A 16,195-nucleotide genomic window follows, 5' to 3' on the forward strand; every position below is an offset into this window, starting at 1 on the left:
TTTGTACATAATTAAGCTAAATCCAGTAAGTTAAAAGGCTTGACTAAGGTCATGCTGAGTGACAAGTGTTGTCTTACCAACACTTTATTATCATATCTTTTCCCTTTCTTCCTTGCTAAGAGAACCTGATTTTATTTACCAGTAAGTTGAATTTGGGTTTGTTTGGACTTTTTTAGATGCTATAAAGAGTACAATTCATGAAAGAAAAAAAATTGAAAAAAATTAAACTTTATTAAATTTTAAAGTTCTCTGCAAAACATATTGTTCAGATAATTAAATAATAAGCCATAGACTGGAAAAGATTATTTGCTATCTGGATTTCTATACAAAATATACAAAAAATTATTTAAACCAAATGATAGATAGCTCAAAGTGAGCAAAAAAATTAAAGTCCTTTCACCAAAAAAATAAAAACATGAAGCTTAGGCCTAGAGAAATAGTTTATTAGTTTAAGGCCTTGCCTTACATGACTTCAGTCAATCTCCAACAAATATGTTTCCCCTAATTCTGCCAGGAAATATTTCTGATGACAGAGTCAAGAGTAAGCCCGGAGCACATATAGGTGTGGCCCAAAAATAAAACAAAAGATAATAAAATAAAAGGATACAGAGATGGAAAATAAGCATATGAAAGATGTTTCATGTATTGTAAATTAAGGAAACAAAAGTAAATTAAAATAATTCTGAAATACCACCATACTTATTCAAATGTCTAATTAAAAAAAATATTCCATCTGCTGGTAATAAAGATATGGAGGAATGGAACTCTCATCCTAGCAGTTCCTTGCAAAGCTGAATGGCTTTTCTATATGCTCCAGCAATAGTCCTCTTGGTATTTACACAAATAACATTATGTTTATGGTAGCTGTATGTGTAATTACCACATTGGAAGAAACCAAGATGTAATGGTAAATTGATACTGAAACAATTGTATATAAAAAAACATGGAATATTATTTAGTGATAAAAAAATGAATGCTTCTGTAAAGCCATGAAAAAAATATAGGAGAAACTTAGTGCTCAGGGGAAGAAAACCCAATCTATAAAAGCAATGTACTGTGTATTTTTTAAAAAATTTTACTGAGGCACCATAATTTACAATACTGTCAATAACCAGAGTTTCATACATACATTTAAAGAGCAATGTACTGGGGCTGGAGTGATAGCACAGTGGGTAGGGCACATGCTTTGCAACAGCTAACCTGGGTCTGGTTCCCATCTTACCATATGACCCTCCAGGCTGCCAGGAGTAATCCCTGAGTGCCAGGTATGGCAAGGAAGAAGGGAAGGAAGGAGAGAGGCGAGGAGGGAGGGAGGAAGGAAGGAAGGAAGGAAGGAAGGAAGGAAGGAAGGAAGGAAGGAAGGAAGGAAGGAAGGGAGGGAGGGAGGGAGGGAGGGAGGGAGGGAGGGAGGGAGGGAGGGTGGGAGGGAGGGAGGGAGGGAGGGAGGGAGGGAGGTAGGGAGGGAGGGTGGGAGGGAGGGAGGGAGGGAGGGAGGAAGGGAGGTAAGGGAGGGAGGGAGGGAGGGAGGTAAGGAGGGAGGTAAGGAGGGAAGGAAGGAAGGGAGGGAGGAAGGAAGGGAGGGAGGGAGGAAGGGAAGGAAGGGAGGGAGGAAGGGAGGAAGGAAGGAAGGAAGGAAGGAAGGAAGGAAGGAAGGAAGGAAGGAAGGAAGGAAGGAAGGAAGGAAGGAAGGGAGGGAGGGAGGGAGGAAGGGAGGGAGGGAGGGAGGGAGGGAAGAAGGGAGGGAAAGGGTAAAAAGCAATGTACTGTAATATGACACTTTGAAAAAAGCAGAACCACAAAGGGAGAAAAAAAATAGTAGTGAGACTATTTTTGACTCAGAGGGAGAAGGGGGAGAAATGATAGTGGGTTTTTGTCACTTATCCACTTAATCATTTATGTACAGAGGATATTTGAAGTATGGATGCTATTCTGATGACACTGAAATGGCAACTATATGAAATTCTTGTGTAACTACACTGAAAATTAAAATAATATTATTATTTGTGTCAGTTCCACAGAACTTTATAAGAAAAGTGAACTTTAATGTAAACTATGAACATTGGTTATTAAAAACCTGTCAACAATTGATTCATCAAATCTAACAGATGTACCACATCAATGCAAAGTGTTAATAGGAAAACTAAAATGGGATGTGAGAAGGAAGGGGAGATAGCTCTGAGCTTGCTGAGCATTCTGCTCATTCTTTCTATAAATCTAAAAGTGCTCTGAAATGTCTACTAATACATTTTTAAATGAAAAAGGAAAAAATTCTTGAACTTTTTTGGAGCTTGAATATAGAGTTCACAAGTATTAAAGTGAAGTATTAAAGTAATTAAAGTGAAGATTTAGGCCTAGATTTTTTTTTGTCCCCAAATGCACACTTTTGCCTGGTACCATACATTTACATATAATCATTTCCTGTGCTCTTTCTTGAATAGTTATATACTTTATCTGTTTTTCTCGTGGATCACATTTCATATGGTGCATATTTTATAGGATATTTTGGCAACAAGAACTATTTGGAAGAACAAGGACCTTCTCCTTGGTCATGTCCAGGAGTCCGATGGAGTACCGCTCACAGTTGAGGTAGGTCCTAACGGTGTAGAGAGCCTTGTGAAACTGCCGCTCAACATCGGTGAGCTCTTCAAACACTTTATTGGCTGACCACATAAGGATCTGAAAGCAGTGTTAAAAAAAGAAGCCAGGAAAATATGCATTATGAAAAAGCAGAACATTAGAAGAAAGTGGAGCACATCAAACAAATTAAATACTTCTTACTAAGTATTGTGCAATATTTATAAAATACATAAGCATTGTACACTGTCACTGTCATCCCTTTGCTCATCGATTTGTTCGAGCGGGCACCAGTAACGTCTCTCATTGAGACACTTATTGTTACCGTTTTTTGGCATATCCAATACACACGGGTAGCTTGCCAGGCTCTGCTGTGCAGGCTCCATACTCTCGGTAGCTTGCCGGGCTCTCCGAGATGGGCGGAGGAATTGAACACGGGTCGGCCGCATGAAAGGCAAACACCCAACCAGTGTGCTATCGCTCCAGCCCAGCATTGTACAATATTTATAAAATATATATGTATAATTTTCCCATTTAGGAGACTACAGAGTATATATTTTATATATATATTTCATCCTTGCCCACAGTTCCTGGCTCATAGCTCACCCAGACCCTTGGAATTTCTCGAGTGGTGTGAGTGACCTTTCCTTTACCTGGCTTCTTCGGGATTCCACGCTGTACAGATAGTTGGCATGATGAAGCTTGAGGATGACAGAAACAACGTTGAGATATCTGGAAAAGATCTACAAAAGTCAGACAGAGGAGAATGAGGTTTGACATCTTTCTTTTACTTATAAGATGAATGAAGTTCCTGAGCCTCCAACTGGTTGCCCAGGGTAGGTATTACCTCTTCATCCTGTTTAGAGAATTCAGACCCATTTACTTTGTTAAGCGCCATAACCACAGCAAGAACCTCCTTGCCCATCATGATTGGGGTTGCCAGCAGGTTCCTGGTGACGTAGCCTGTTTGTTTATCCATGAAGTCAGAAAAATGGCTGTTCTGAAAGACACAAGCACACATTTGCCAATGCAGCACAAAGCCATGAAGTGGGAGATCTAGGAATAGCAAATGATCATTTTCAATAGCTAAATCTATACAAATCATATGGACAGAAGCCAGGGCCCCAGCATAGCTGTCTCAGCACACACCCCCTCTTCCTCCCCTTCCTAGGGCTGCACAAAGAGGAACTGCCCACTTCACAGTGAGCAATTCCCTTCTGTACTGTGCTCTCTGGGTTTGAGCCAAGACGAAAAGGTAAGGTCCTTGTCAAGAGTACAAGATGTGGTAAGGGGCAGGGCAGAAAAGACATGGGGTTATAACAGGTGTGTGCTGGGAAGGAAAGCACAGCTTTGTTATAAATTTATTTCAAAGACTTCTATTTACACAAGTAAATGGTGCACTGGAAACAAGAAAAGCAATTGGGTATAACATAAAAAAGACAGAAATGGGGAAATGGCTCAAGTGGGAGAGCATATTAGGTCTTGTAGGTTCAAAGCTCTGGGTTCAATGCCTGGCACTTCACAATCCCCCAGCACTGTCAGATGTGATCCCCACAACAATTAACCACCCCCCAAACTTCTAATCTTGCTTGCATAGCATATCTCCACACATGCCTTTCTCTTGCCTGGACAAAAGTTTCCTTTTCTAATTTTTCACAATAATTTAATCATGGAACACAGTGCAAAAACTTCCCCACTTCCTAATGCATATAGAGATAAATTTACCTTCTAGATTCTCCAATAAGCCCCATCATCCACTGGACCATCCCCTACTGTCTGGCAAATGTTATCCTAATGGAAAACAATGCTGTAGTAATCATTCTTGCTTTTATTTGTGATAGATTTCCTAAAGTGGAAACCACTTTTGCTGGATCAAGTGGTTGATGTAGTCTTTATTTTTCACCAATTGCTTTTACAAAAAGCTGGAGTTCTGATTTCTCAGTAGAAATTTTATTAGTCATATTAGTCATCCATTCCACTGAGTTATGCAGTGTTCCACTGAACACATTCTCCATATAGGAGTAGACACAGTTTTCCATGGGTCCTTACAATCTCCCCATTGAACCCAAGTATTTCTTGATTAGAACTGAGCTTTAACCTTATTGGCCAAAACCAATGTGGCATTAAGTCTCATAAGTTCTGAGACTTATTGGCCAAAACTAATGTGGCATTCCTTTCATAAGTTGTGTTATTTTTATTTCTTCATGTTGATGGTATGTCTAGGAAAAGTACAAACCTTGGAGGCTGAACTCTATTTATTTTCTGCAATTAAAAATGTGAAAGTTCACTGTTAAATGACTGTGGACCAGACTTTTCACCAGGAAACAAAGGCTGCTTTGTCACTAGGACTTACAGTTCAGCTCAGAGCAATAATCCTGGACTGTACCTTGGAAGAACCACAGATAGAGGCAGATTCACAGACCTCACCAATTCATAAACCACTAAGATAAATCTGTCTTCCCCTGGAATCTGTACTTTTGGTGGGTGGATCATTCCAGTGAAGAATCCCTAGAAGTGAGACCACTAAACAAAGACAAAGGGAACTGCTAAGGGATTGGATGCACCCAGACTTTGAGCCCAGATCTCGTCAATACTTTTCCCGGCATAGCAACACACAACAAACTCTTTATCTTTAAGAAATGCAGCATAATATTGGGAATAGTTCTGGAGTCATATTTCCCTGGCTGAAACAAGGCCCCAGTTTACCTTCCACTGAGGAATGGGCATGTTCTTAGCACCTGAATTCTCATTTTCTAATTTGACAGTAGGGAATAATGGCATTTTCTCCATGATGCAGAGACAGATTAGCATAGGAAGAGTTGAGTACTTAGAAACATGTATGGCTCATAGTGGATCCTCAATAAGTATTATGATTAAAGAACTAAGACTTCAAGGGATGGGAGAGTATCCTTGAATGAGAAGCAGTTTCATCTCTTTGACAATTGTCATTTTGCTTTTAGTTCTAACTTTCATAACCCAATCTACTCACTGAAGAATAAATGAGGTGTTAATGACCCAAGTCTCCTATATCCTAAGGATGCTCCCTCCTGAGTACCAGTACCCCATGCCATTCAGGTACATTTCTGTCCAAACTATTTTGTGTTAATTCTCTCTGCTTCAAATGGCATCATCACTCACAAGTTAGAAAGTCTTCAGAATTTGGTTCTTTCCCTTAATTCACTGCTTACCCATGTCAACTCACATTCTGCTTTCTTTCTAACCTATCACCATTACAGACATTATAATGATCTATTACAGATAATTATATTATTATCTTCATTTACACAGCAATTTTGGGAACTAAAGGATACTCAGAGCTGAAGAAACACAAGTCATAGGATGTGTACTTCACTCTACCTCCAAAACTTGATGTCATTTTATTCTAGATTCTAAACACAAGGAAATGTTTTTAAATTCAATTGGCTGATTGAACAAAATACTGCTACATCCAAAATGTGACGCTTAACTATTATTTTTATTGCATTGAAAAGCCCTGTATAAAGCTTTTCACTGAATAACATGCATGGTAGGGAAGGTGAGCCTCACTGTTTTTATTTCCCCACTAGCTCAAATAATCCTTGGTGAAGTTTCTTTGAGTAAGTCTGTATTTATCAGATTCACAATCACCCCTGACTTCTAAGAAGCCAATGAAAGAAACTAGAGAATATCGTGGCAGAATGCCTAGATCCTTCATCCTACCTTAGCATTGCTAAATTGTGGTAAATACAAGTATCTCTTGATATCAAGAGTCAGAAAGAGATAATAGGAGAGAAGTGAGAGGAAAGAGCTATAAACACTCTGTTAATTATTGAAAACATGGAACTTCTCCAACATGACTTTCTTTCAAACCACAAACAGAATGAGCACTACCCAAAGATTTGGTCAACAGCTTTCCCAATACAAAAAAAGAAATGATTAACTTGAGAGAAACATTTCTCAGTTTCCTGTTATTAAAATCCTCCTGTCTTTAACCTATTTTAAAAGCTGACAATCATCATTGACCTGATTTGGCCAGCCCCCAAAGGCCCCCTTACATAAATAAAATATTAACATACCTGTAATTATTAAATATTTACATTTGGTTACCTGTCTTTCTCAGATACAGAAACTCAATTCATCACAGTTACCTCCTTTGAGACTTTGATTTGTGCCTACGTCTGTCTGATGTCAAGGTTCTCATCCTACAGATGGACTCTCTGGGTTGAAGTAGCTTGTCTATCTGTCTAGGTGTGAAAATTTCTTACTTTCTATGAGCTATGTTGCCAACCAGAGAAGTTAAGCATAGTGTGAAAAAACATTTGTTTAAGTTCTATTTGACCAAGTAATATAGATAAATTTGTTATATGACTGACAAGAGGGCAAGTTAGAGGGATGGGAGGAAATCTTAGGATATTGATGGGAAGAAGGAGGCATTGGTGTTGGAACTGGTGTTGGAACATTGTATAACTAAAGCAACTCTCTTATGAACAGCAGTGTCGTGGTGTCTAAATAAGGAAAAAAAATAAGGAAGTGTGGCTAAAGAGGACATGTGTAAAAAGAGATCAGAAGATGTGGGTTATACCTCAGACCTACTATATCCTGCCTAAATAACCTTGAGAAGTTTCTTATATACATGGAAGAAAATTAAAATATGTTCCATGCCTTCTATACCAGGTCTTTGTCAAAATCAAGTAAGATTAGGAAAAAGAAAACTCTTCCAAAGTTGTCAAATGCCAGGCCAGAGAGACTGTACAGTGGGCAGGGCACGGGTCTTGCATGCAACTTACCCAAGTTCCGTCCCCAGCACCACATATGATCCCTAATGCACCGCCAGGAGTGGTTCCTGAGTGTAGGTTCAGGAGAAAATCCCAGGAACAGTTGGACATGGCCCCAGCTCAATACCCAATCCCCTCTCCGCCAAAAGGGGAAAAAAGTGGAATTTTAGATAAAGCTTCAGAGGAGTTTAGTCTAGCCAGCAATTTGTACCAGGAGATCAGAACTTGTATTCAGGGGCATTGGATCTACTCAAAGTTCATAGTTGAAACATAATAAAGATTGCCTGACTCTGGAAAGAGTTCTTTCCATCCTTATCCTACCCCATAGTCTTACAGTTTTAATGTACTTTAGTTGCTGTTGTAAAATACACAATGAAAAAGGAGATGAAGCCTTCTGTTTTAAATATAATTTCCATTCTTCAAACTTATATTGCACTTGACAACTTTGATATTGGTAGTAATCCTGGTGGCACTGGAAGGTGGGGGAAGCATATAGTGGTGCCAGGGATAAACTGGGGTTGGCAGCATGCAAGGCAAGCATCTTAACTATCTCTATGGACCCAGGTTTTCCACAAATATATATTAATGTTTAGTACCAATTTCAGAAAGTCTGGTGTTTCTGATCTGTTGCAAAACTCCTATCAATATTTTTAATTACCCCAAATTTTATTTTCTTTTGCATCCAGAATTGAAAAGAAGTTCTAAGAGCAAAAAAAAAAATGCTTAGAATTAGTAGAAATGGAGAGCAAATAAAATCTCTGTCTCTTCTCAAGAGAGTGTGTGTCTAAAACAGTTATGTCTTTGTCCCACCTCCAGAAAAGAGTTACCAGAAAAACATGACACTCCATTTCCATTCCACTGCCCTTGCAGTGGCACTCACCATGGTCAACAGACTAAGGCCATCTGATCTTTTTAAACAGTTCCATTCTATCATTCTCATCTCAACATAGAAAGCTTGGCTCTTCGGGGGCTGGAGCAATAGCACAGCGGGTAGGGCGTTTGCCTTGCACAAGGCCGACCTGGGTTCGAGTCCCAGCATCCCATATGGTCCCCTGAGCACCATTAGTAATTCCTGAGTGCCGAAACAGGAGTAACACCTGTGCATTGCCGGGTGTGACCCAAAAAGCAAAAAAAAAAAAGAAAAGAAAAGAAAGTGTGGCTCTTTAATATAAAGCAACTGCAGCAGAAGTAATTTACTCACCTGTTATTAAAAATGTTTTTATCACTGTATCACTGTACCACTACCATCCTGTTGCTCATCAATTTGCTTGAGTGGGCACCAGTAAGGTCTCCATTGTGAGACTTGTTGTTACTGTTTTTGGCATATTGAATATGCCATGGGTAGCTTGCCAGATTCTGCCGTGGTGGGCAAGATACTCTCGGTAGCTTGCTGGGCTCCTCAAGAGGGATGGAGGAATCGAACCCAGGTAGGCTGCATGCAAGGCAAATGCCAACTTAACTTTTATGTTTTAGGAAATTGGACCTCATTTGGGGGTCTGGCAAGAAGCATACATTCATGAGAAGATCTTACCTTAGGTGATTATGGACAGAGCTTCAAAACGGGGACCCAGAAGACTCTGACTTAAGAACACTCATCAGATTAGTGCATCTCAAAAGCCTATTTAATTTGTTCATTTGGTTTTCGTTTGGGGTGTCAAACTCAGTTTTGCTCAGGGGTACTATTCTCTTCTCTATCTGGGGGATGAAAGGTTGTTTCCAGAGATGCTGGGACCACAGGGTGCAGCGTGCAAGGTAAGCACTCAAAAAAGTCTACTTTAAGTGAGCTAAACCTCCAGGAGGAGAAAGACCTTGTAAAGGACTGAGGACTCCATGGTGCCTAGGGGCAACCCTTGTACCTGAGGGTTGTCTCGTGACTGTTTGTTTTGTGTTGCTAATGTTTGACAGTTTGTGTGCCTTCTGAATCCCTGGGTCCCCTCCCTCTTAATCAGCCTCAGGGAACACGCCTGGGATTAGCCTCCCCTTCCAGCTGCCCACCTCTAGAGCTAGCAATCAATCTCTGCACAGAAAGCATTTTTGGGGTGATTCCATCCAACTCCATTCTGTCACAATCTCCTCTTCCACTTTTGTTAATGGCAAACCAGTTTCCTAGAAAATGTGTGTGGATAAAGAACTGGCAGGAGGAACCTGAGGCTGCTCATAATGGTAATTGCTGAACAGAGAGATTATGAGGTGTTGACCCTTTTAACTGAGTAACACTTGATAGGTTTTTCTGAAATGAACAAATTTCCCAATGGTGAGAATTGATCTTTCTGCTTCTAAAAGAACACAACAGTGTGTATATAGGTGATGGGTCTTTAGAAGGGCCGGTATGTCCCACTTACATGATTGGAATTCATTCCTTTTTTTGGTGTTTTTGTTTGGGGCCCGTACCTGGCGATGCTCAGAGGTTACTTCTGGTTTTGTACTAGGAATTATACTTGGAGGTGCTTGAGGGACCATATGGAATGCTGAGGATTGAATCCAGGTCCTCTGAGTGTCAGGCAAATGCCCTACCCACTGCACTATGAACTCCAGCCCCTGGATTCATTGTTAATAAATATGCACTATGGGGTATGGGATAGTAAAGTGAGTTTAGTCCTCACCCAAGGTCATATTTTAAAGATTTTAAAGTGGACATTTGGACTTTCAGATAGTATCTTTTTGTTTTCTTTGTGAACATTTGATCCACAAAGGTGAAAGCATTTATTTATAAGCAAATGTATCCATATGAACTGAATGTCTTCAAAGGATTGGGGATGAGAAGCCTGAGGTGTGATCTCAGCCTGTCCCTATGTTCCCTCTGAAGGTACCCCAGGGCATGAGGGCACTGTCAGAGAGTAAAGGGTGACCAGTTAAATGTCAAACATTATTACTTGGGACACTCTAGCCCTTGACAAAGAACTTATCTACTGATTTGAAACTCAACATGAATTATCAGCTTAAGCTGTGTTTGTATATCTGCCAGTCCTTGACCTGGGGTTCTCTTCCCTTCTGCCCCCGCCTCTCCAAGTTAGAGGAAAACCCATGTTAATTAGTCTGATGATGACCCAGTCCTGCACCCAGCTCCCTTCCCCACTATTCCTCCCTGATTTTCCACCATATCCTTTCAGCAATCTCCCCCTCCTAAGACCACCTACCTTTTTCGCATCTGGGACATTAAGGAGTTTCTTGGTGTGGGCAACCCAGCCCACTATCCCAATGTCCAATGGAAACACAACTTCTCGGTCAGGGGCGACTAGGTCATCCTCAAACTTGGAGGTTGGGGTGACGTTGAGCAATTTGGAGGCCACCTCAGGTGTGCCGTTGCGTGCCCGGCACAGGAAGAGGCTGCAGCGGTCGGCATCTAGCAGCTGTGCCAGCCTCTGCAGGGCCCGGTGTGTGGCCTGCTCGGCGCTGCCCACTTCCTCCTGCAGGGCCTGTAGCAGCTCCCAACACAGCGCAGACTCCTCCACCGGCGTAAGCCCTGGCCAGGGCGCATTCTTGCTCAGCCTCTTATGGAAGTATTCCTGGGCAAACTCAGGGTGGTCCTCCAAGTATTTCTCCACAGCCTCCTGGCTCATCTCCCCCATGGTGGGGCTGGCTTTGCTGCTTGAGCTCCCCCAGATAGATCCTCAGAGCACTTTCCTAGGCAGAAAGCCAAGAAGAAAATACATCCTGATTAGCTACTGAGGAACACTTACCTAGGAACCCCAAGGGCGAAAAGTGCTAGCCAGAGCCAGATCTGGCAAGGTCATGCAGAATGGTTGCTTAGCAGAGCTTTCAATCTGCCCTGTAACTCCTGAGATGTGACAGAAGGTCCTGGTTTACAGTGGGATTCAGGAAGCATCGGATTAAAGGGTGCTTCAGGACACCAAATCCCTAAACACTATTAGCTCTTAAATCCTCAGAGAATCACAGCATCTGAGATCTGCCAGTGGCCAACTAGCGTAACTATTGCAGGGAAAACAAAAACAAAAACAAATCATTCGATTTCAGCCACAGTGGTGGCTGTCCACAGCAAGGAAAACATTACAGTCACAAATGTGCCTTAAATTTACCTGGGTTGACAATCTGTAGAATTCTTTCATAATGGCTATATAAAGTCAAATTATTCAGATGTTGCAAGTCTTCGTTTGTTTATATAACTTTAATAGAGATGAAGGGATTTAGCTTTAGTACAAAATAAAATTGATTATTAATCTTTTGCTTTTCTCTTTGTTTGACTCCTTCCTTCTCTCCCTCCCTTCCTTCTGTTCTCTCTTCCCTTTTCTTTCTTTCATGTTGCAAATAAAATCTCACACATCAAGAATAGTACTCTACCACTGAGCCATAGCCCTCACTCAGCCCTGGATGAAAATCTTTCTTTTTCTTAAAAGTCCTTTATTCTTCTCTAAAACTCTCATCTGTCCATTCTCCACACATTAGAAAGCTGTATCTCAAAAAATATTTTGACAGGACCTCAGGACTATTTTAAAAGAAGAAATTTCAGACTAATTATTAGAGAAGCAAACTAACAAAACAATTGGTAGCCCACATCTACTTGAGCCATACTTTAAACACTAGCCCTTGTCAAGAGTCATGATTGCAAAGGATAACCTAGGCAACTGCTACTTCATTGTTCCTGCTAAGCATAAGAACTTACATTTTCTTTCAATAGCAATATCCATTCCTCATTTTTGCTACAAAGCACAGTCTGTTAAAACTACTCAGTGATACCTGTCTTAACTGTTGCTAGGATCTATATAATGTCTCAGAGCTTCTGGAGTGGAAAGAACACTTAACACTACTTAGTTCTGTTTAATGTTCAGTTTATTGAGCTTTTACATCAATTAAGCACATTTTCCCAAATATTTAACTACCATTATGCCACTAATAAGTTAAACTACACATTTCATGAACCAATTTCCTTATATATTTAAGTGCTTGTTTCAAACATACTCTAATACATTTAAAGAATTTTAATAGAGAGAGAGACACAGAATGTCCTGACCCCGCACCAGGCTGTCTTCACCCAGGCAACTTGGAGGGGCGAGGGTTGAGTTTCCCTCCTCGCCACAGCAGAACCCTGGCAGCTGAAAACCTCCAGAACCCAACCACACAGCCATGCTCAAGACTGCTCTCCACAGGCTCAGACGAGCCTCACCTATGGGGCAACCTGCAGAAAAACCCAGGTATGCCAGACCCGTGACTGAGATCTCCAAGCTCACTTGGAACAAGACTAGGCCTTCTTTCCCCAGCTCCCCAGTTTTCCAGTAGCTTGGCAGTCACACACACAAACTGCTTCCAGCACCATATAATCTCATGAACGGCCAAGATTCAGAGACTATGAAATAAAGTTCCCAGAACAGAGCCACACAGAATGTCCTGGAGCCCACAAATGCAGCCACACGACCTCTTTTTTTTTTTTTAACTTTTTATTAAATCACCATGTGGAAAGTTACAAAGTTCTCAGGTTTATGTCTCAGTTATACAATGCTCGAACACCCATCCCTTCACCAGTGCACATACTCCACCACCAAAAACCCCAGTATACCCCCCGCCCCCACCCCCTACCCCCTACTGTATAACTAATGAATTTCACTTCATTTTCTCTTTACCTTGATTACATTCCATATTTCAATACAAAACTCACTATAGTTGTTGGAGTTTCCACCCAAGAGAGACAGACCTACTACCAAGGAAGCATTTGATAATTAGTTTTCCATTGCTGGGAATGAAGAGATATGTAGCCCCACTGCTACAAGTACATAAACATAACTCTTCTTTTTTTTTTTCCTTTTTCCTTTTCCCTTTTTTTTTTTTTAATTTTTTTTCCCCTCATCCCCCTTCCCGTGCCTCATAGTATGGTGTACGCCATGCCGCGTCGGCCAGGCCACTCGACCTCTTAAACTCTAGCCCACTGATGTACCAAAAGGAGCACACATTTGTTTGGGCTTAATATTTATGTTTGTAATCTCATATACAAGGGCCTAAATGGCTCCAGGATGAAATAAAACAATCTTCACACACTTTCCTCTTACGGTGGTACACAGTGGTAGGATTGGTGTTTGAATATTATCTGTAATGAACTATTGCGAGCAACTTTATAAAAATAAAATCAAATGAAAAAAGAATTTTAATAAAGCTTCAAATCTTATGACAAGTTCTTTTAAATGAAAACACATTGACCATTTTACAGTAACTCTGCAAGTTATTGTTATATGCATATTTAAGTCCACTTGAAGAACAGAATTCTATGACTTCCATTTAATTATTCAAAGCTAAATTTTACCTTGCTAAAAATGTTTAGTCTTCTTGGGTAAAAAGTGAAAAAGATCTATTGATGCCACATCTAATAGATTATGAAATTAGGGATTCTCAATAAGGCCAGGTTTTGCTAGGAGAACAGAACTTAACAGGTATTTGCCATGCTATGTTACCTCTGATGGTAGAGTTTGTGTGTTCGAAGGGCTCTGTCATACCTCCGTCTGTTAACCTCAAATATAATCTCAGGATTGTGTTCCTCGGAATATGTATATCATGTGTTATATACTTCACAACATCAATTATCATCTCATTATAATTAGAAAACTGGTTTATCTGTCAAGAGAAAGAAGTTGAGCCTGACCTCTTGTGGGACCACTATCTTCTAACAATTTGAGACAATCTTTCTACCTAGCTACTTGGTGTAACTGATGCAATTCCTACTTCTCTCCAAAACGTATGTGCTATGCTGACTACTACCTAATGCCATCTTTAAACAGAAAGAAACACACACACACACACACACACACACACACGCACACACACACTTTTTTTTTTTTTTTTTGCTTTCTGGGTCACACCTGGCGATGCACAGGGGTTACTCCTGGCTCTGCACTCAGGAATTACTCCTGGCGGTGCTCAGGGGACCATATGGGATGCTGGGACTCGAACCCGGGTTGGCCGCGTGCAAGGCAAACGCCCTACCCTCTGTGCTATCGCTCCAGCCCCCCACACACACTCTTAATAGGGAAAACAGTATCCATATATACTAACATTCCCCTACTGATAAGAATGAAACAACAAATTCTATCATATTCTTTATTTTTGTAGTGACTTCTACAGTCATCCAATAGTTCATTTTTTAAAACACACGTCTACTGATTATCCACTTAAGCAACACACCCACCATTTCAGGTCCTGTGGTAGAGACTCCATGTTCCCTCTTATAGGATATTCTCCTATCCTTGCTCTACATGAAGGTTATTCTCTCTCACATCTTCCCTTGGGAGGATCATCAAATTCTTGCCTATGAGTGGGTCAATGTATTTTTTCCAGGTAGAAATATTCATTACCTGAAATGAGAGCTTCTGAATCTCCATTCTCCCTGCTGCCACAGCAGATCCAAAGGTGTCCAGAATCCCAGAGTGAGGTTGTCATGAAGGAAAGATCCTCTTAACCTGGACTGTACATGGAGCAAGAGGGAGAAATAAACCTTTCTTCCTTTGGCCTTGCAATATGAAGCCTTTCCTTTACTCTGCATAATCGAGTTAATCCTGAAAGCCATACTTCATACTTTATGGAACAGTAAGGGAAAGAAGACTAGCAACTTGAAAGCCATGAAATATAGAAGAGAATAATAAACCCCAGAAGTTAGAAATACACATGTAGTTGTAAGTGTATAAAACTACATAAGTAGTTATGATAGTATGTAAAAAGGGCTCTTGTCTAGAATTGGTGGAGGCTGAGGGGAAATTTGTGGTGCTCCAGGTGATAATAAGAGCAGAAATAGTAATATAGAGCATAAAGTAACAGGAGAGGATAGTGAGAGATGAATTTGGAAAGGTTTGTTGGGCCAAGATTAGAGGGACATCGAAGACTACAGATCACAGTTTGCAAAGTGGGTGATTCTATCACTACTCCAGACAGGCAAGGAATGATCCAGAGCTGAGGTAGTCTGAGAGCATGGGTGGGGGAGTGAATTTTCTGTTTGTCAGCTTACAGGAGGTAGATTTTTAGGAGGGTATTGAGCAATTACCTTTCTAAAAGTGGGGGAAGTAGGCCAAATGAGTGTGTGAACTTTTGCTCAAGACTAAGGACTTTGAACCCTGGAAAGTTTGGAGGGGGAAGAAGTGACGTTATTAAAATTCTTCTCTATAAACATAATCTGCTGCTACTAAAAAATAGGAATTAAAGAAAATAACTATTAGACAAGAGATGCAGAGTAGAAAACTACATTGGATTTGGCTCATTTTCAAAGACCCTAAAAAATGTGTATAGACTTTAATCCTTCAATTCTGATTTCACAAATCTATTTTACAGAAATAATTTTAAATGTATATTTATCACAGTAGTTTTAAGGGTCACTGTCATCCCGTTGCTCATCGGTTTGTTTGAGCGGACACCAGTAACGTCTCTCATTGAGATACTTATTGTCATAGTTACATATGGGCTAGAGACATAATACAGCAACTACAAAAGATTCTTGCATCTTCAAAGGAGGAGAGGTGGGAAGAAGAGAGACACATATACAGACACAGACACAGAGAAGAGAAGGATTCTGCACCTAACTGAAGACATGATCCAGCTGTTTCAGAGATCATTCAAATAGTGGGATCCAAGTTATTTTCAACCACATTGATGAAACTGACTGATAGTCACTAAAGCTTTGTCACTTTAAAAACATAAGTTTGACTCTTTGTACCTGAGAATCTTAAACCAATAACTAACCTTTTGATTTTGGGGGCATGTGGGGGCACAGCTTGTGGTGCTCAGACTTACTTCTGGCACTGTGCTCAAGAACAGCTCCTGGCAGGGCTCAGGGGATCATATGGAGTTCTGGGGTTTCATGCAAGGCAAGGACCCTGCCAGCTATACTATCTCTCCAGCCCCAGACCTTTTAATATTTTCCAGCAATTATTTTGGCT

General features: G+C 40.6%; 1 protein-coding gene across 1 annotated transcript in view; it reads right to left on the reverse strand.

Moving 5' to 3' along the window:
* The window catches only part of PDE6C (phosphodiesterase 6C), a 60,079-nt gene extending 46,285 nt beyond the window's left edge, over positions 1–13,794 (reverse strand). Inside the window, 5 exon segments of the mRNA XM_055119255.1 lie at positions 2,535–2,676; positions 3,228–3,317; positions 3,422–3,574; positions 10,466–10,952; positions 13,727–13,794. Of these exon segments, the coding sequence (XP_054975230.1) occupies positions 2,535–2,676; positions 3,228–3,317; positions 3,422–3,574; positions 10,466–10,897 (817 nt within the window). The 5' untranslated portion in view covers positions 10,898–10,952; positions 13,727–13,794.
* Positions 13,795–16,195: the final 2,401 nt, after the last annotated feature.

Source organism: Sorex araneus, chromosome 11, assembly GCF_027595985.1.
Source record: "Sorex araneus isolate mSorAra2 chromosome 11, mSorAra2.pri, whole genome shotgun sequence".
Taxonomy (NCBI): Eukaryota; Metazoa; Chordata; class Mammalia; order Eulipotyphla; family Soricidae; genus Sorex; species Sorex araneus.